We start from the raw sequence: 21843 nt of genomic DNA on the forward strand, positions 1-21843 counted from the left end.
ATATGTAGTAATGATGCAAATGCATAACTAATATCATAGTTTACAATATATCTTATTGTTTAAGACATTTCGAACATAGGTGCCACAAATTATGACTCGGATGTTCGATTTAAGAGTCATTTGGTTTTTGATATACCTTATTGATTAAGAATCTTTCGAATCCACTAGTTCTTATTAATGTTTCTAATTATCATAACCTGTGTTATAAAACTATATAAACAAAAGTTTTTTTTATCGATGTTCTGTAACTATTTCAAACTGTGACAGTCACAGTTCATAATGATTACGACCACACTGACCCTCGTGACGAACAAATACATTTTTCTGGCGCCAGCAGGTATCCACCCTCATCTGACACCTACTTCCATAGGTATGCCCGTCACTTCCACAAACTGGTTCGTAAGTAGGAGGACATGACGCAGGACAACGACAATGTGCCTGTTGAGTTCTCAGGTCAGTAAAACAATCACCGTTGTAAGGGCAATATTTCTTCTCGCATGGCTCTGTAACAGATGAATGAATTATTTACTTGTATGTATACAATTTTCAATCTAACATATCTAAAACTAAAAATGCAAGTAGTTTTGGTGCCCTTTTTTAATTTCTAAAAAGTAACAATAAGTAAATGTTGGTTAAAAAGCAAGTGCTATAAAGGAAAGTTTAATAGTGACCACAAACATAGACCAACAAATGACTAACCCAGTGTTTCTCAACATTTTCGTACCTGTGGCACACTTTTAAAAATGCTAACATTTTGTGGCACACTACAATCACTATTATACTTATATACAGTATTCACAAATGGGAAGTTGTTTCTGTTTAATAATACACTTATTATTTGTGTAGTATACATCTGCTACTAGGAATCAAAACTTGATGTCACATTGACCTCCAGAAAGCGCTCAGATCGGTGCAGTGTAAATAAACGAATATTTTGTTTCAATTAATTTTTATTATAAAACTTGGATTTATTATTATTATTTTTTTAATTTGCATTTTCTGCGAAACACACTTTAAAGAGGATCGCCAATATGGCCGCCGTTGTAACTGCAACGCTGTTTCATCGCTCCGTGATTTTTGGATCAAATTATGTGGTTTAAGTGCTTTTTGCTTCAGGAAAAGTGTATCCAGAGAAACTTTAACTACAGTGGACTCCATAGGTGAGGAAACTTTGTGTACTTACTGGGTATTTTGCAAGTTAGCAGCGTTTATTATCTGTATTCTTTGTTTGCCAGACCTGCACTGGCCACCATGTGGCTGGCAGCAGGGATATTAGCATTAGCTGAGGCATATTGATGCAAGAAAGCAAGCTTATAGAGCATTAGCATTAGTAGAGGCATTTGATGCAAGAAAGCAAACTTATGCAGCATCAGCCAAAAAATAAAAATAAATAAAATAAATAAATAAATAAAAAAAATAACCACTTCCACTTCACCCCTCTGTTCGTTCGAAATACCTGTTCAGCTGAGCCTTAAACTTATTTAGGCTATCAACTTCCACGACAAGGGATGGAAGTCTGTTCCACCAACCAACCACCCGCTGGCTAAAGGCAAATTTCCGCAAGTCTATCCTACATCTGTCTTTCCTCAATTTGAATTTATGCCCTCTCAGGTGATTATTCTGAGCAAGAGGGAGAATCCCATCAGCATTGAGCATTCTCAAACCATTCAAGGCTGTATACACCTCTATCAGATCACCTCGCTGGTGCCTAGTCTCCAGACACTGTAATTTCCAATCTTAAGCCTTTCTTCGTAAGAGCACCCCTTTGTTCCATTCACTACTCTTGTTCCCAAACATTTGAGCATAACCCAAAAAAAAAAAAAAAAATCTTTCCATGTCACCGATCCGGTCACTCCACATGTTTGTCTAGTTCAGTCTTAAATTTATTTAAGCTATCAGCTTCTACAACAACAGATGGAAGTCTGTTCCAGTAATCAACTACCCGCTGCCTCAAGGCAAACTTCGGGACATCTATTATACAGTTCTACAACTGTCTTGCCTCAATTTGAATCTATGTCCCCTCATGTTCTTAATCTCAGCAAGTGGAAGTATCCATCAACAATGTTTGTTTGTTTGTTATTTGGTTTTTAGGAGCATTAGCAACTAAGGCCATATTGCTCCGGGATATGCGGTGGTCATTCCCTGACCTTTCCGCATCCTCCGTATTTGGTGGTGACGGGCTCGAACCCCGGTCTAAACAAGAAGCGTGTGCTATGCACTGCTGCTCCTTCCCACCTGGCTACGGAGGCGCCTCCATCAACAATGAGCCTGCACAATCCATTCAAGGCTTTGTACACCTCAATCAGATCACCTTGAAGGTGCCTACTCTCCACATGCTGCAACTGACAGAATTTGAGCCTCGCCTGGTAAGAGAACCCCTTTGTTCCTCTCACCAATCTTGTTGCCCTTCTCTGTACCTGTTCTAGCAACTCTACATCCTTCCTAAAATGAAGTCTCCAGACCTGTATGCAGTACTCGAAGTGTGGCTTGACCATTGCCTCCTTGTCTCTGCTAGCAAAATTGTTATATATCACTGACGAAACTCCATAACCTGCTCTAGCAGCCCGTCTGCACTGGTCAGAGAACTTCATATCAGACTGCACAATTATCCCCAGGTCTTTTTCATTCTACACCTTCCTGAGTACAGTACACACAGCTGGTATGTTTCTTTTGGGTTACCGCTACCCATATGCAGTACTCTGCATTTGTCAAAATTAAACTTCAGTTGCCACTTGTATCATCATTTGCAAACTTGGACATTAAGCCTGATATACCTTTTTTTTTTTTTTTTTTTTTTTTTATGAAAACCCCAAACACCAGAGGTATTAGAACCTACAGTACTTAGTACCGTGCTTGGGTTGGAGGTTGAGAAGACGAAAGAAGATATTTGTTGACATTAGACTTGAACTTCTGTGCACTGTAATTTTCAGGAAATACATATGAAGGAAGATTGTTCCAGAAAACGGCAGTCGAATGAATAAACGAGGAAGATAAAAAAAAGTTGGTTCTGTGATTTTGAAATTGGACGGTAAATGGATGTTGGCTGGTGGCGGCACGTGTTCGGACTGTTTTGAAAGAGAGAGCGGGAATTTTAGAAGCCAATTCAAAAGAACAGTGCCCATGGAAGTATCTGTAGAAAAGGCATGCAGCAGAAACAGTACGTCTATGAGACAGTGAGTGGAGAGACTGTTTAAATTGGAATCTAATGTACAGGCGAAATTTACTAATCCTCTGAACACGCCTGGATTTTTAGAATCGTCTTTTTCGTCATGTCCACGTAAAGGAATTTCAAAATGTCCACAAAATTTAATGCAGCCTATTATTTTAGATAATACCTCACGGTTCTTGATAACTTTTCTGTTATGTTTGCAGATCGAAAGTCTGTAGGCCTCCCTAAGCTGTTCTTTAATATTTACGCTTCCTAAAAGCGATAATGAAATCACATTATCAGTATGTTTCTTCGAACTCTCATGTTTTAGAGTTTTTTTCTTTCATTCTGTTTATGTTTGTAAAGCCTCTTTTTGTCCACGTTAAGTCATCTCCGAACAGTAAACAGGGAAAACAAAACAAAACAATGCATTTTTAACTTCCCAACCACAAAGCCAACTTTTCCTTTGGTACAATTCAGTTTTAAAACTGCGATTATATTACTTATTCCCCGCAGAGAAATTTGAATCTTTGGTGTGGTGTGGCCTTCTTTTTTAATGGCATTTCTTTCTTGGAGAGATAATTGCGAAAAACTAAGTTGCTGAAGTTTATTCACTGTCACGCGATTTACTTAATGGGGAAGCATGGAGGCTATGATCGAATCAAATTTCACAAAATTGTGTGTCGCAGAAATAATGTTTTACTTACACATCACCTCATAATGTAACTTCAATTTACAAAGTTAAAGCTCAATTCACAATTAAGCTGTAATCACATAATTACACTGTTGAATGTTGAGTATTGACTAAACATTGATATTATTTAGTTACTTAATGGGAATTCGGGCGAATAACAAAAAGACACCAACATTGTGGCTACACACCCATCATGGTCAACGATGAAATCTGCACTGTGCGCTTTACAGTGACTTTGCTTCATTTCACCTATAAAAAATGTATATTGGCAAGTTGCCAATGGCAACCAACTACCAGATATTCACTGGAATGCAAAATATGTCACTGCCTGGCGCACAATGAGGCCTACTGTTAATTAAACTTCAAATTTAAACTATTTCGTGTTTTTATTCATTTGTTATGGAAATGATAACTGGAAAAATTGAATGTATATACTATATGCGAGTCTTGTTAATAAAAATATTCATTGCGTTGTATTGTTCTCCACAAAATTTCATATAACTCCGTTCACTGTATATCTATATTTAAATAGCTGGGGGTGCCGCAGTGCCTATGGACGAGCTGCCCCAGCTCATATCGTCTTTAGCCAAAATTAATTTCCATATGATTTTCATCAAAGAATGGCTGATCTATCGTGATTTCATACAATTGATAGAGAGGCGTGTTCACCAAATATTGAAGCCACGCTTTAACCACTCGCTTTCTTACTGACCAAATCTAACCTAAATCTTTCTAACCTGATCAAATAGCTGGACTTTTGTATTTTCTTGCGTTTTATATGATATGCACGTTTATAGTATGATCGTCGTCAACCTCCCTTGGCAAGCGATGGACCATCGTGTTGACTGAAACAGGTACATTGATCACTTGGCCTAGAATGCCGTATGCGTGTCTCAGGCACCTTATTTGCCTGAACGATAAGCGAGGAGAAATAAGCCTCTCTGTCAATAAATCAGACTTCGGTAAATGCGATGGAATTTCTGGGTAGACAAAGCCGTTCGACTTATATAACACTGGAATAGTGTTCTTATTGGTCCTCTGCAGCTATTACACACAAAGATCCCGTCGACGTCAATATCGTGAAATGCAATGCGTATCAATGGTGCATCTTTAGCAGCTGGTTTGTTTGTGTCGTTTTCGAACCATACACGATCGCAAATGTAGCGTACAGAACAGAAATCATTTTTCATAAATCTCCTTTCAAACTCTCGATGCGCGTTCTTATGTAAATAGTAGTCGGTGTAAGATAAAGGAGCTCGATCATTTAAACTCATCTGCTCCGCAACTGGAGAAATGTTCCATTGTGCATAATTAATACTCACTTCTGGTATACATTGTTAGATGGAGCGGCATTGCAGGTTGAAGTACTGCTAAATCCAACGCTTGATTTTCTGTTTGTCTTTTACGCAATCTCGGTAGTCTTTGTCGTTCTTGCACACTCATTACTACCTTCATCTTTATTTTCTTAGATTGGTTTGCTCGATACTCTAGACCAGGGGTGGGCACGCATGAGGTCAATGAGAGCCGCATTCCGGTTTTTCATATATTATAAAGAGCCACACCATAGTTACATAGTATTAAATACACAAATTCAAATTTAATTTAATTTAATTAATATGATTACATATTCTACACAAGCCTTAAGTGCTATGTAAAGTATACATATATAAGAAAATATAATTAAGAGAAAGAAAATACAAAATAATTATTTCAAAATTTTAATAATAAAAATGCATTAATAAAAAGTATAACATTTAACGAAGACCTTTGGTCAAATCTTTGAAATTTGGTGTAAATTTTGTTAAGCTTCGCAGCAATTCAGCGAGATGATGATTGGTCAACTGTGAACGATATTTCGACTTCACGAACTTCATTGTGGAGTACAAAGATTCACAGCAATATGTTGTACCAAAAATTGAAATTAGACGGCAAGCAGCTTTCTTTAAATGTGGATATTTTGATTCTGGCACGAGTTTCCAAAATTCAATTACATTAGTAGATTTGTGCTGCATTTGCAATGCCTGATCCTCTTTCATCTCTAATAACTCCAATTGCCCAGCCGCTTTTTCAACAAATATTATTTCAGAAATTGGAAATCCATCTTCAATAATATCACAAATAAATGGGTTCACAAAATATGCAAATGTAGATTTCGAACTTTTCAAATCTTCAAACCTATGTTCGAAATCTGCTTGCAATTCTTCCAATTTTTCTTTGTATTCGTCTAACTTTTCTTCTTTGATATTAATTATATTTGCTTTTACTCGTGGAAAATGATTAAATATTTTGTTCTTAAGATCGTACACAAAAAGTCGAAGTTTAGCTTCAAAACTAAATACAGTTTGTGACAAATCAATAATATTTTTTTCCTTTCCTTGTAAAGCCAAATTAAGTGTTTGCAAATGTTCTATAATGTCTTACAATGAAAGCCAAGTTTCATTTTCTAATTCTGGGTATTTTTTACCTTTTTCTTTTGTAAATGTTATGATAGGATTTAGGAGTTCCACAAAACGGCCCAAAACATTGTAAGTTGACAGCCATCTTACAACTCACCATAGGGATAAATCACTGGGCAATTCATCTGTTTCGTCATTCCCTCGCAACTCTTCTAAAAAGTTCTTAAATTGACGATGTGTTTTGGCATTTGTTCTAATTAAATTCAAAATCTGCAAAACAATCTTCCACACATTTTCGTATTTGAAGTACTTCGCTATGAGATGCTCGCGGTGAATTATGCAGTGAAGAGGTAAGAAACGTGGAATTTTAGGATCGCTGTTTAAAAGACCAATGAGACCTTGGTTTTTCCCTACCATTGCAGGCGCTCCGTCAGTCGCAACAATTACAAGTTTATCACGAGGCAATTCAAACCTATTCATTACTTCATCAAGCGCATTTCTAACATCTATACCGCGAGTTGTTTCGATAAGAGCTACTAGGTCTAACGTTTCTTCCTTCACATTTACGTCTGCAGATACATAGCGGACAAAAACGGCCAATTGTGGAACATCCTGAATGTCTGTAGACTCGTCGAGAGCTAAACTAAATGCTGTACAATTTTTCAAATCACACATCAAACTATTTTCAACATTTTTACTAATTGCACCAATACGACGCTCAGTTGTACGGCGTGACATAGGAACCTGTGCGATCAATTTATGCAGTTTTGTATTATCTGGATCCAAAACTTTAACCACTTCTTCCAAGTTTCTTTTAATAAATTCTCCTTCTCCATATGGACGTTTGGCACGAGCAATATTCCAAGCTATCAAAAAACTAGCTTCGTTTGCTCTGTCATCTTCGCGACTAAAAGAAGACAAGAGTCCTTGTTGCTTATGAAGACCAGATTGCAAGGACTTAAGTTTATCTGTTCGCAATTTTGAATTTAATGGATATTCCACTTGCAGTCTGCCAAACCCCATGTACTTTTTCTGACAGAATCTCAGTTATCGGTTGATTCAACTACTGCTCATCTCAGATGCCCAAATTATTCGCTGTATGATTCCTTTCGCTTCAAAGGTGGTACTTGTGCATATGTCCGTTCTGATATTCCCTGTCAGAGACTTGGCAATTTGGAATCTCCTCTCTTTGATCTTCTCTGGCTTAAAATCTCTCTACCTCATTGTGTCAAATTCATCTGTTGTCTCTACCGTTCTCCCAACTCCACTAATCACTTGGAGCTCTTTGACTTCCTCTCGTTGCAACTTGACTTTCTCCAGTCCAACTTTCCTAACAGTGAGGTAATTTTCCTTGGTGATTTTAATGTTCACAACTCCAGCTGGCTTCCGTTTTCTAGTCACACCGACCCAGCAGGTCGAGATGCTGAGGCTTTTGCAATTACTAATGACCTAGCACAGATTGTTCATTTACCTACAAGAATACCGGACAATCCGAATCATACAGCCAATACGCTTGATCTTTTTTCTCACAAACAACCCTTCTAAGTACACGGTCGAAGTGAGAGGTCCTTTAGGCACTTCAGATCACAACTTGGTGATTGTCTCTTCTCCAATGGAACCTTTATCTCATGGCTATTCCCAACCTCGTGTTGTTTGGCATTACAAGAATGCAAAATGGGATGACCTGCGAGACTTCTTTTCTTCTTTTCCTTGGTCGGATTACTGTTTCAAAACTCCTGATGTCAACGTTTGCTCAGATCGTGTCAGTGAAATTATTCTTGCAGGAATGGAATCCTTTATCCCACACTCCACTTTAAAATCTCGTCCTTTATCTAAACCTTGGTTTTCCAATAAATGTGCTAAGGCTGTTCAAGAGAAGAATGTTGCATATCGTAATTGGCTTGTTTCTAATTCTTCAGTTTCATTTTCTGCCTACACCAAAGCTCGCAACAATTGTAAAGCAGTTATTAATCAGTCCAAACTAGAGTTTGAACAGGCTAAGAGTAGAAAACTTGCTTCTTGCCCTAATGGTAGCCGAGCATTCTGGTCTCTTGCCAAAGCTATTGGCCGCAACTTTTGCCCATCTCTGCTTCCACCTCTGTCCAAACCAGATGGTTCTGTTGTCACTTTAGCCAAGGATAAAGCTGACCTGCTAGCATCCCATTTTTCTTCCAGCTCATGTATTAATGAACTTGGTAAAACACCTCCCACCATTCCCAACACGGTCCATTCAATGCCTCCTGTGGTCTTCCGTCAAAAGGATATCAGAAGGATTTTGATGAATCTTGATGCTAAGAAAACTCCGGGTCCTGATGGTATTTCTCCACTTGTTCTCAAAATCTGTGCTCCTGAACTTACTCCTATTCTTTGCCGCCTTTTTTCACTTTCTTATTCCAAAGGTGTTTTTCCTTCTGCTTGGAAATTTGCTCATATCCAGCCAGTTCCTAAAAAGGGTGACAAATCCCTCCCATCCAATTATCGTCCCATTGCAATTACTTCTACTCTTTCTAAAGTAATGGAGAAATCAATTAACCGCCAACTCTTAAACTACCTAGAAACCTTCCGTCTGATCAACAATCGCCAGTATGGATTCCGTCGGTGTCGATCCACTGGTGATATTCTGGCTTATGTTACCCATTTATGGACTACTTCAATGGAAAGGTTCGGTGAAACACAAGTAGTTGCTCTTGACATCTCAAAGGCTTTCGATCGTGTTTGGCATAAAGGTCTTCTAAACAAGCTTCCATCTTATGGTTTGCCAACAGTTTTTAGTAATTGGTTATCCAGTTTTCTCTCTGATCGCTCACTGAGGGTGATGGTAGATGGCTCTCTGTCTTCTAACTTCTCCACTAATGCCGGTGTCCCCCAAGGTTCAGTTCTTTCCCCCACTCTTTTCCTCTTGTATATCAATGACCTTCTTCCATTGACTGGAAATCCTATCCATAGTTTTGCCGATGATAGCACATTGCATTCAACTTTCCATTTTGAGAAACCTTGCCCTGCTCAATCAGCTTCAACTTCTCGAAAATCTGCTACCAATTCCTTAAATGCCGATCTTCAGGTAATTCTCCAGTGGGGCAAAGACAACTTAGTTGATTTCAACCCTTCTAAAACTCAGTCTTGTCTTATATCTCGCAAAAAGGATTCTTCTGCTCCTATGCTTATCTTTAGTGACACTCCAATTTCTAGGCAAAAGGATATATCTCTTTTGGGGATTACCCTGACTTCTAATCTCTCTTGGCACAAGCACATTACAAATATTGCTTCCTCTGCATCTAGAAAACTTGGTTTTCTCTTTCGCTCTCGGCGTTACTTTTCTTCCAAACAGCTGCTCACTCTGTATAAATCGCAAATCCGCCCTGCCATGGAATATTGTTCCCACATTTGGGGTGGTGCCCCCAAAACCTCTCTCAGGCTTCTTGATTCCATTCAGAAGAGGGCAGTTAGGTTAATTAATGATTCATCTCTAACAGAGTCTCTCCACTCGCTTTCTCATAGACGTACTGTTTCTGCTGCATGCCTCTTCTACAGATATTTCCATGGGCACTGTTCTTCTGAATTGGCTTCTATAATTCCCGCTCTCTCTTTCAAAACAGTCCGAACACGTGCCGCCACCAGCCAACATCCATTTACTGTCCAACTTCAAACCCACAGAACCAACTTTTCATCTTCCTCATTTATTCATTCAACTGCCGTTTTCTGGAACAACCTTCCTTCATACCTATTTCCTGAAAATTACAATCTACAGAAGTTCAAGTCCAATGTCAACAAATATCTTCTTTCGTCTCCTCAACCTCCAACCCAAGCACGGTACTAAGTACTATAGGTTCTAATACCTCTCGTGTTTGGGGTTCACATATTGAGTTGAAAAGTGGGGATGACTTACTTCGTAATGTCGACGTAAATTGCTTACTTTGTAGTTTGCAATTGTAACTTTACAAATAAGACACAACGACTTTCCATTATTGTCAATAAAAGCAAAATTTTCTACTCAATTCTTCTTGAAAGATTCTATTTTCTTGTTCGTATTTTCGTTTTTTGATATTTTCTGAGGTCATGTTATCAAAAAATTTAAATAACTTTAATTCCAAAGTCTGAAATTGAAACAAAATAATTAAATTAATTTACGGCGCGGAAAAATTACACTCGTAACTTTTTACGCACAAGTCCACTGATGGCGCCAGCAGTGTAAATGCGCACGGATTTATTTATAATCAAAATAAAAATAGCAAGATATCTAGACAAAAAAAAAAAATAAATAAACACAACATAAAATCCGTATAACAAAATATTAGTTACTTAGTTATATTTTTATAATTTAACAAGATTCACTGAAAAAATTTCTGAAATAATAAAAAAAAAAAACGGATTTAAATTTTCAATGGGAGCCGCACTTAACTCAACGAAGAGCCGCATGCGGCTCTGAGAGCCGCATTTGCCCACCGTTGCTCTAGACATTCGGCATCATTAAACACAAAGGCTATAGCAATGTGGCATTCAGTTCCTTTCACTACTCAGAAAATTATTGATGTCAACATCTATAGCGGCACCTAACAATGGAAAATAACAAAAATAACAATACAAATACTTGTATTGTTACTATTGAACAAATGGCTACAATCAAATGGGTAATTAGACTAATGACTTCGATTTCGCTAACCTCTTCCAAACATTGATTCGGTAGAGTAAGCAGCGGGCGTGTGCATAAAACATTACATTCGTTCATACTAAATATTTCGGACTGAAGTATGACGCTAATGTCACTAACGGAGATCCGGTAGACTAAGTAGCGGGAGTGAGCATAAAACTTTACATCATTCATGACTTCGTTCTAGATTTCTTCGATTTTTAAAACGGTTCTGATTTTCGTCAGAGATGTTTTCACATAAAACATCTTTCGTGCGTATAGGGTACACACGCGCAGACGATGGGAAATAATGCGGATGCACAACAAAGATAATTCTCAGTTCAAACACTGCGCATCTACAAGAAAAAAAATGTTGATTTATTTAAAATGTTCCTTTATTTCGTTATTAATTTATTGATGTGAAAACATCTGTAAGGTGTAACAATGGTAATGACAACTTAAAAGTAGTAATATTTTAATCCGCTAGACCTTCAGTAATACTATTGTCTTATCGCTAAATAATAAAAATTATCTGAATTTCTGGGAATTCTGTGGTGATGTGCACTGCCAAATGGAAAGGATGGGAAATAATGCGGATGCACAGCAAAGATAAATTCTAAGTTCAAACACTGCGCATCTACAAGAAAAAATGTTGATTCTCCTTGAGGAATTCCTTTATTTCTTTCTATACATTAAAATAATTTTCCTCCTAGTGATATTTATTCAGCCAATGGGAGAAGAAGGATGCGGGTTACGTATACGTAACAGAAGCTTGTTTTACCACAGTAAAACAAGCTTCTCTTTTAGCGCTAGATGAACATGCTAGATGAACCTCGTACTCGCGCATTGTTTATCTAGCATGACCACGCGGTACCATTCTTGATTTCCATATGTAAAGTACAGTGAAACTTCTCCTAACGGACACCTCTCGTTAACGGACATCTCTCTACAACGGACATTTTCAAATTCCCCAACTCACCTCCATTGGTTTTAACGTGTTTGCAGCTTCTGTCTAGCGGACATTCTCTGTAACGGATGCGGACAGGCAATCTGCACTGTTTCGTTTAGATTTGCACATAATTTGATCTCCCCATAACGGACAGCGGGCGAGCTCACGGCCCTTTTTCTAGGAACGTTTCTTCCACGTATTGCCTCAATCGTGTGTTTATTTTCTATTTCCGATTCTCTGAATTTTATCAAGGTTTACGTCGCGGTTCTAAACCCTTTTTCAAGAATTTTAAGGCACGTGTTAAACTTCTGATGAATTCGGTGTGTGCAGGGAGGGGGGGAGGAATATGGTCGGCCTTTCGTCTTTTCAGTTTCAGTTTTCTTCAGTGTTGTGTGAAATGCACAATGTCTTCTCGTAAACATTTAACTTTAAAAGATAGTCGAACTCATTAATGCGTATGATCGGCAATAAAATAGTGTTCGCAATCTCGCTGTAAAATTCAAAATCGGGAAGACGCAGGTAAGCGACATCCTAAAGAAAAAAACATGAACTGCTCAAACAATTTTGGCAACACGTAAATGATCAGGTTTAAAAATCATTCCCGAAAACTGTAGGACTTCAAATTTGTCGCGCACGTGCTAAAAAAATTCCCATTAATGGGCCTATTATTAGGGAAAAGGCTTTGGAGGTTGCGAAATCTATAAGAGTAAATGAGTTCTGTGGGATGGCTAGACAAGTTCAAAACTCGTCATAAAATTTCTTGGAAAACCGTAAGTGGTGAAGTTGGATCTGGTGGATACTGGGGTTGTAACAGAGTGGACCGTCAAATTGGAAGATTTATGTCGTGATTTTGAAGCTAAGGATATTTACAACTGTGACGAAACAGGGTTGTTTTTTAAAGCTCTTCCTGAAAAAACAATGAGTCTAAAAAACGAAAAGTGCCAGGGCGGAAAAATTTCTAAGGAACGCTTGACTGTACTATTGTGTACAAATATGCTGGGAGACTTTGAACAACCTCTTGTTATAGGAAAACCACAAAATCCTCGTTGTTTCAAGGGCATAAAGTTGAATCTTTTGAATGTTGACTGGAAGTCTAATAAAAAAGTGTGGATGACACAAGATATCATGAGCGAATGGATAAGTCACTTTAACCAAACATGATTCGTCAAAACAGAAAAATTATTCTTTTCATGGATAATGCTGCATCTCACCCGCACATTGAATTGTCCAACATTCAAATCGTTTTTCTGCCACCAAACACATCTGCAGAGTGTCAGCCCTTGGATGAAGGGATAATAAAAAAATTTAAACTTCACTACAGAAAACGTGTTTTAAGACATCTCACTGCAAACATGAACGATGTAACATGTGCGAGTGACCTTGCAAAGCAACTCAGCATCCTAGATGCGATTCAATGGATTTCCTCTTCAGTAAACGCAATTATAAAACAAACTGTCGTGAACTGTTTTGTAAAGTCTGGCTTCTCAAACGCAAAATTGAAGTTGTGAACAGCAATGTGGAGCACCAAGAAGAACAAGTACTTCAACATCTATTGATAATGTACGATACTTCAGCTACAAGTGACCCTGGCTACAAAGATATAGACTCAAACCTCAGTACAGAAGATGGTGCTCTAAATATCAACGACATTATCATCGATATTTTTCAAGAAGTTCCTCATGACGATGAAGAAATGGAAGGAGGTCATTCTGTCGAAGAACATATTAACGACGAACCACCGATGAAAATAGAAGAAGCACTCATACAAATCAATCGTTTAAAAATGTTTTTCGCCGCTGAAGAAGATACTGAAGGACTTTCGTTGGTTTCTTCACTCCAAACAAATGTTGAAAACAAAATTATCAGCCAGAAGAAGGTGCAGAAGAAAATAAGTGATTACTGTATGTATTTTTCTTAAGATAAAGTCATAATATACATAGCACAATTGTATGTATATTATTTACAAAAATATTGTGCAAAATCTGTATATAATTTAATTTAATTTTACATTAAACGTTTAACGATTTTTCTTTTTCTTTTTTTTTTTCTCCCTCAGACTTCTTGTTAGGGGACACTTCTCTCTAACGGGCACATTTTCGTTCCCCGTGGCTGTCCGTTAAAGGGAAGTTTCACTGTATTTATGTATTCATAGTTGAGGAAGAGACACACTCAGCGCCGAAAGATTCTGTAAATATTTTATTTTATAAAGAAGCGAGCGCAGCGACCAGGGGGCGAAGCCCCCTAGTTGTTATTAATTTATTAAATATATAAACAATGAATTATTACCATATGTTTATTCTAATCATCACGGAAATCTGATTAGGGCAAAGAACGTTATTTACCAGCTAAATAAAATCAAAAATATTTAAAGAATGAATTTGGAAATCTAACTTCAATTAAGCAAGACCTTCGTAAAGACATTTCAATACAAATTTAATTGGCTTCACAATGGATAAATTCCTAAAAGTAAAACAGATTACCCTATCATGGGCTGTAGAATAAAAATAGCCCATGCTTACCTGATGATTGGCCGACTTTGACTGGGACACAATGACCAATGAAGTTACTTTTGAAGTAACTTCACTGAAGTGACGAAATTATGAGAATAAGGGTCAGCAGTAAAATATTTACTCCAAAATTCAAATATGACATTACAATTATGAGCAAAACTTGGGGGGGGGGGAAGCAAAAGGTTTCCTCTATATATTTTGGAAAGATGGGAACTATGAATACTGTGGAGCTCATTTTTAAGCAGGTGTGTCTCTAAACTCTTATCCAAAGATTCTAAATTCCATTTTAAGGAATTATACTTTGAATTCATAGTATGAACCAAAAGTCAGGATAATTTTAAAAAATATATATATAAAATAATAATAAAACACAATGTACAGTATAATTAGTTTTGTGTGAAGTACGAACGTATAAGGAACTATAGTCGAATTGGTTACCGTGGTTTTACGTGTACTGTTAAAGAAACAGGACGTCGTTAAAGAAAATGTTCACCATGAATTTTACTAGAACTGTGACTGGTCCAGACTTTTGGTTCGCACGATATACCAAAATATACAGGAATAAGTCTACTCACCGTCAATTATTGGCGGCCGGCGACGATACACTTCATCTGCAATAAATGTGGTATAAATGGAGTAAGTATTTATTTAAAACATTCAGTACATGAGTGTTTTTCTAATTTCAGTACATTCTACATAAATTCTGTCAAAGAAAAAATTCAATAAGTAATAGAGGATTCATCATTCTCTTCTTGAATTGCTCTGATCCAATTTGGCAAACCCAGAGCATAAACAGTTTATTTATATACACTGCTCGACAAAATTAACAGAACACTTAAAAACGTGGTGTCACTCGTGCAGCTTGCGATGAAGCGGGACAAAATTTGGTATGGTGGTGTATCATAGAATAGTGATGAAATTAGGAGACAGTGAGAAACTTTGGACAAGTATAAGGGTTGTGTAAGAATTACTAAGGTCACATTACAGCATACAAGTGCTCGAAAATATGGTCACATAACATCAGTACGCCATACGATCCCCCCCAACAGTTCAACAGACCTGACAGCGATGAACAATGTTCGACATAAAACTGTCTATAAGATTCTGTGGCAACAAATCCCATTCTTCAACCAGTGCAGACCTTAGCTCACCAAGTGAGTGAGAAGTCGGCTGTCGGCGTACAATGCGACGCCCAAGGGCGTGCCACACAGGTACGATCGGATTGAAGTCTGGTCATTGTGCTTTCCACGGCAGTCAATGAATATCTATGGGTGGTTAGAGAAGGCTCCAAACTCTAAATATATCCTGGCTATCTTTATTGATTTTAAAGCAGCATTTGACTCGGTCTGTGGCCTAGCGTCATCAGGCTGGTCAGACAAGCAGAATGCTCGCCAGAAATCTATAAATGTATCAATAGCTACTTCGTCAACAGGAAGATTACCATCGAGACCCTTTATCACAAAATCACCAGACCAATGTCTAGAGGCTGTCCCCAGGGTTCTATCTTGGACCGGCCGTTTTGAACATATGACCTTGAATGAGTGGCTCTCCAACAACTTCGATAGGACTAGCATGTTGTTAGGCTGACTGCGCTAGCCGGGTGGGTAAAATGCCTGCATGGCAACCCAAAGGTCGTGGGTTCGAATCTCGCCTCAGGCTTGGATCAAAGTACTGCAAAAAACCTTGGGAGGTGCATTTTGGCCACAGAAGCCGATGCGCCAACAACTACCAAAAAAAAAGAAAAAAAAAAAAAAAGACTACCATGTTGTCGTATGCAGACGACCTTGTTCTAGTAGTCGAAGGTCCCTCTCGGGCCGCTCTGGAGCTGCAGGCCAACTCTGTTTTGAATGCTCTTACTGAACGGGCTGAAACTCACAAACTTACCATATCCTCAACCAAAACCAAAATGTTGCTGATTAAATGTACCCTCCATATCCATAGGCCACCTGTCATCTGCCTGCAAGGCACATCTGTTAAAATGCACAAACTGTAAAATACCTCGGTGTCCTCCTCGATCATAAATGTTCCTTCATGCCGCATCTCGATTATATCAAGGATAAGGTCAAGAGATACCCGGCCATGCAGGCCCGTGTGACCAGAACAGACTGGGGATTTAAGGGCAGAACTCTCAAGCTCTTGTATTCTGCAGTCTCCCTCCCTATTGTTTCATATGATGCACTGCCTGGTTTCACAGGGTTGGGAAAATCACCTTCGCCAACAAACTAAATGGTATTCAACGTCTTTTTCTTATCCGATCCACAAGAGCCTGCAGAACTACCTCCACCTCAGCACTCCAGGTCATTTCCAGAAACCTACCTTTAGACTACTATATTGCTTACTGCGGCCTGTTGCACTGTTCCAGAAGGAACAAACAAACCACCTTCATCGGTATTTCTGCTACTACTAATGCCAACCTTGCAACCGAGAAGAAAAGACTCTGGTCTGAAGTTTCCAATCTCTGGAAGGGGCTTGGTTGGTCCGCAGGGCTGAAGGGTGAGACCACCAGAAAATTCATTCCGAATATTGCTTTCCTCAATAAAAGTACCCTGTCTTGGCTCACCCCCAACTTAGAGACCACCTTTACGCTCCCTGGGCACGGATCCTTCAAAGCTCGTCTTTGTCAATTTGGTGTTGTGGATGAAGACACTTATATCTGTGGTGAAACAGAGAACTGGAATCACCTTTTGCTCGACTGTGTGGTTTATTTGGCTCTGAGAAAATAACTCCTGCTCCAAAGCAATTCGCCTGCCCCTCAGCCCCTATATTCGTTGATTGAAACAAGTGAAATCTTCAATATCTTCACACACTACTGTACTGCCCTTTTCAAGAGGAGGAGACATATGACTACTGCTGCTCCTGCTGTCCCACTGGAACCCGACTAGGTTTCTCTTGTGTGCAACCTCTTGGTTGTCGCTGCTTGGTAGTCCACTTGAATTGAGCTTTCATAACACAGTCCAGTTGGAAATTTTTTCTCTTGTGGCCGCAGCAACCTCAAGAGACAATTGATAACAGGACTTCTTTGGATTCCGTCTTGCTGTTAAAACCAGATAGCGGTCTGTTCCGGTTGACGTAGCTCTTCTTGTAATGATTCCTGTATCTCAAAACTGCTTCCATAGTGCCGAGACGACAATGCGTGACAACATGCCACCTCCGACGTGCAACTGCCCAGTTCAAGTCGTCGAATGGTCCGCCGTCTCAAAGAATCATCCAAACGACAATGACTTGCCATCCTGAGTACTGGAGATGTGGTCATCCACTGAGCAAGCCAAGAAACAGGAATGAAGTGATGTGGTTGCAACCCATGTTTTTATAGGCATGACTAGTTTGCATAATGTGAGGCTCTGTAAGGTGGTAGATCGATTTCTATTGGATAATCGAAATTTCCAAGCCAAGATGCCTATTATAACAAACGTGGACCCTGTTCACAAGAAAACATTCAAGAAAAACATTTTGTTCTGTTAATTTTGTCGAGCAGCGTATTTTGTAAAGAATATAATTTATGGATTTGAACACAGCGTGTGAAACTCTGTACTTTTAATTGACCACACTCGGCTAAGGTCGTGCCTGCAACCTTAACAAAATGTGGCTTCTGTCATAGCCAAATATCGGTTTCTGTTATAACTGAAAATATGCCAGCTGAGCAAACTAATTTGAAAGAGTGTGTTCATTAAATTCTCGGGTGACAGCACTGATCAAAATTCCAATCACTTGTTTGGTAGATGTTTGAAAAATCGCACTGCAACTAATAGTGCATACACAGGAAGAGATGAGATAAATGTTTATGCCAGAATACCCTGAAAACGGCAATAAACTTCACCCGATACTGCATACTACTGAAAACGCTAGACACTTTTCAAAAGGCGGAAAAAGACCTAAGTTGCTATCTTATGGAGCGCTTTTTCTACATGAAAATGTAGAATGCCCCATGCTGCCAATCAAAAAAAAACTTTCAGCGATTTCAACTGAAAAATCCAGCTTCATCCAACATGCAGCTCCTTTTGTCCCCATCAACTGCCAAAGACTGGACGAGAAGCAAGCTTCTACTGCAGAAGCACTCCGTGGCTGTTAGTCAGTCTCAGGCGTAGATAGCATGGTTTCCCCCCCCCCAGAAACTGTGGTTTTTTTCATCCAGCAAACAGACAAATCGACCATAGAACATACGCAATTAACAAACATAAGACACACAGCACGGCAGATGAATTTAATTATTCGGGTGGCCTAAAAATAATTGTTTTAGTTTTCTATTGCAGAAGCATAAACAATTTTACATTGCACTTGAGTAACTGCTTGAATATCTCGATTATTTTATTTTTTTCAAACGTTTATCCACCACATGCAAACATAAATAAGATCTCATTCGTTCTGATATTTGGAGCACGATTAATTAGGAATGGGCACGTATTTACAATTGATAATGACTATCTCAACGTTCTGAAAAACTTTTCTTGGGAAGTTAGACAAAATAAAAACGCACCGGAAATTTAAAAAGAAAACTTATTGAGGAAACCTGCCTTCGTGGGTAGTACAGTTGGTAGGATCGCCATCAACTCCACATCGGATGGAAAAGAACCGAATTCGAGAACCGTCGATGGCGGTATGAAATTTTATGGGCCGTTTTCACGTGTCTAAGTCAGTTGGCCCCAGGCGTGGGTAGCATGGTTTTCCCCTCCGGGAAACTCGGGTTTTCGTACAGCAAAACAGAAAATCGCCCTCAGAATAGACGCAATTTACAGACAATGGCCTTGGTCTCTGAGGCTCCTAAACGTCCACTATAAGTTACAACAACAAAACGGCCTTCTACAACAGCTAAAAAAATTCTTATATTACTACAACAGCTAAAGCAGTAGTTTCTATATACACTGGTGTATATAGAAATATATAAAATTGTAATTGTCGTCCGAATAAAGTAAGTATATGGAAATATGTCTTACAGATTGCATCAGATAAGACTGACACGCGTAGGTGATAACGTAATATTGCATCAGCTGTTACTTTCAGCTATATAAGCACGCTGTGCAAGAGATGCAGTCATTCCTTGTTTGCTTGTGTCAGGATGGTGAGTTACGTGCAGTTTACGCCACGAAGGAAGTGTGCTATTGTTGCTTTAAGTGAGGAAGCATGTTCTTCCCGTCATATTGCTTATAGAGTGTTTTGTAATTAGTCGACAGTGGGTAGATTTCTTTCCAAACTCAAGAATACTGGTTCTGCTGATAGGAAAAAAGGAACCGGACGCAAACGAGTCTCAAAGCCAAAACAGGACCGCGTTTTAAAGAGCTTATGCCTTAAAAACCGTAAAGCTTCTTCGTCTAAGATGAAAAGAGAATCGGCAAAATATACAGGAGTGGCAGCAAGTGCAGTAACAGTCAGAAGGGCGCCTCCGTAGCCAGGTGGGCAGGAGCAGCAGTGCGTAGCACACGCTTCTTGATAGACCGGGGTTCGAGCCCGTGACTACCAAATACGGAGGATGCGGAAAGGTCAGGGAATGACCACCGCATATCCCAGAGCAATATGGCCTTAGTTGCTAATGCTCCTAAAAACCAAATAAACAAACAACAACAGTCAGAAGACGCCTCTTCAAAAATGGACTTGTAGCCCATCATCCTAAGAAGAAGCCCCCCTCACACAAAAAATGAAAACGGCCCGATGGTGTAAGGAGCATGTCAAATGGTCCCCCGAGCAGTGGAAGTTAGATATTTTCTCGGATGAAAAGAAATTCAACCTGCATGGCTCTGACAAACGATTCGCCGTAGGCGTGGTGAAGAATACCATCCAGATTGTATGGTGTCTACAGTGAAATTCCCAAACAGCCAAATGATATGGGGGTGCATTTCGTATCGAGGAGTAGGTCACCTGCAGTTTATAAAAGGTTCCATAAATGCCAATGGATACCTGGCTATATTGGAAGGCAAATTGCTGCCAACATTAGAGACAATTTCAACCGGCCAAGTAACTGCATTTTTCAGGACGACTCTGCTCCTTATCATCGGGCAAAAAGTGTAAGTAGGCACTTCTGTAGTTACTTTAGCTTCATTTCTGCATTAGAGGTTCGACAGTAATATGTTTACATCTGTTACGGGTGAAAAATTGGTTGAAAGAACGGTCCATTAAAACTCTTAACTGGCCATGCAGCCCGGACCTGAATCCTATAGAGAACTGTTGGCATCGTGTGGAATCCGCAGTTGCCAGAAAGAAACCAAAGACCCTTCGTGAACTTCATAATTCGTGTTTGGGACCACGAACTATCAGTTGATTATCTTCATAAATTGATCTTGTCAATGCCTCGACGGTGTGCTAGTCATTATGGCCAGAAGCGGTTCAACTAAATATTAGTTTCCACTTGGTGAACTTTTCAATTTGTTTTCCATTTAAAATGATAAACTGAAGCAAATTGAGAGCTTCTGATAACATTTCAGTCATAATTGTCATGTTTATCAAAACTGTTGTATATAGGTTGCAAATGCTCATTTTTGAATATTTTGAGAGCACCTGTCAAATCTTACTTAGCTTTGCCTTAACTATTAATAAATATCTTTTGTTTATTTTCTATTTGTGATGCTAGTCATTAACGTAACTTACCATCGCGATAAAGGGTTTGAAATGTGAAATTCCTAGGTGATGCACTTTATTTGAACACCAGTGTATACAGTCAGTGATCACAGAATTATGACCACCTAAGTATAGTGTTGGGCCACCATTCACATGGATAACAGCCGCTATTCGCCTAGGCACTGACTCCATTAGACGTCTAAAAACGTTCGTAGGGATCTGAAGCCATGCTGCCTGCCAAGGTCCATGCGACTCACATCCCATTCCAAAACACGCCACAGGTGGTCAATTGGATTGAGGTCAGGCGAATTTGGAGGCCAATCAAGATGGGTGAAATCTTCACTGTTTCTCAAACCACTTGTGCAGGCCCAATGACACGGCGCATTGTTATCTTGGTTGATGCCGCTTCTATCTGAGAAAAAATAGGAGCACAAGGTCCCCAAAAGCTGCCGGTAGACATCACTACTGAAACGTTGGGCGCTTTCGATACTGTTCGGTACGAGAGCGTCCTCGAGGCTTTAAGGAGATTGGCATGTCCTGATAGGTTATATAGGACAATTGAAAATTATCTAAGCAGAAGGCAGGTAGTTGTCAGATCGCAACATTTAAGATATGAAGACAGTTTGAGTAGGGGCTGTCCCCAAGGATCGGTATTATGCCCAATATTTTGGAATTTGGTAATTAATTCTTGGTTGTCAGTGAATCACAAGGATTGCCACAAAGTAGCTTTTGCGGACGATGTGGTCTAGGCAGTGCAGGGAAATTCCAGAAATGAGTGGGAACTAAAAATTAAGGATATAATTGATAGCCTGGTGTATTGATCTACAAATAATAGATTGGTGGTTTGCTCGAGCAAGATTGTAATGACGTTGCTCAAAGGGAAATGATTACAGACGACCCCTCAGGCTGCTTATTAATGGAAAGCAGGTACCATTGGTATCTCAAAATAGATATTTAGTTCTTTTAGATGATA

The 21843-nt window shown here is 39.1% G+C and overlaps 1 protein-coding gene across 2 annotated transcripts in view; it reads right to left on the reverse strand.

Moving 5' to 3' along the window:
- Positions 1 to 245: 245 nt before the first annotated feature.
- LOC150088177 (ciliogenesis and planar polarity effector 2-like) overlaps positions 246 to 21843 on the reverse strand; it is a 175882-nt gene continuing 154284 nt past the window's right edge. The window contains exons 2-3 of one of the 2 annotated variants that reach the window (XM_090370603.1): positions 14900 to 14935; positions 246 to 503 (exon numbers count right to left, since the gene is read on the reverse strand). In XM_090370603.1, the coding sequence (XP_090226729.1) occupies positions 268 to 503; positions 14900 to 14935 (272 nt within the window). In that variant the 3' untranslated portion in view covers positions 246 to 267. The remainder of the gene's footprint in view (positions 504 to 14899; positions 14936 to 21843) is intronic. The other variant, XM_090370602.1, reaches the window with a different exon arrangement.

Source organism: Mastigoproctus giganteus, chromosome 3 (genome assembly GCF_048544385.1).
Source record: "Mastigoproctus giganteus isolate SK-2022 chromosome 3, ASM4854438v1, whole genome shotgun sequence".
NCBI classification, from domain to species: domain Eukaryota; kingdom Metazoa; phylum Arthropoda; class Arachnida; order Uropygi; family Thelyphonidae; genus Mastigoproctus; species Mastigoproctus giganteus.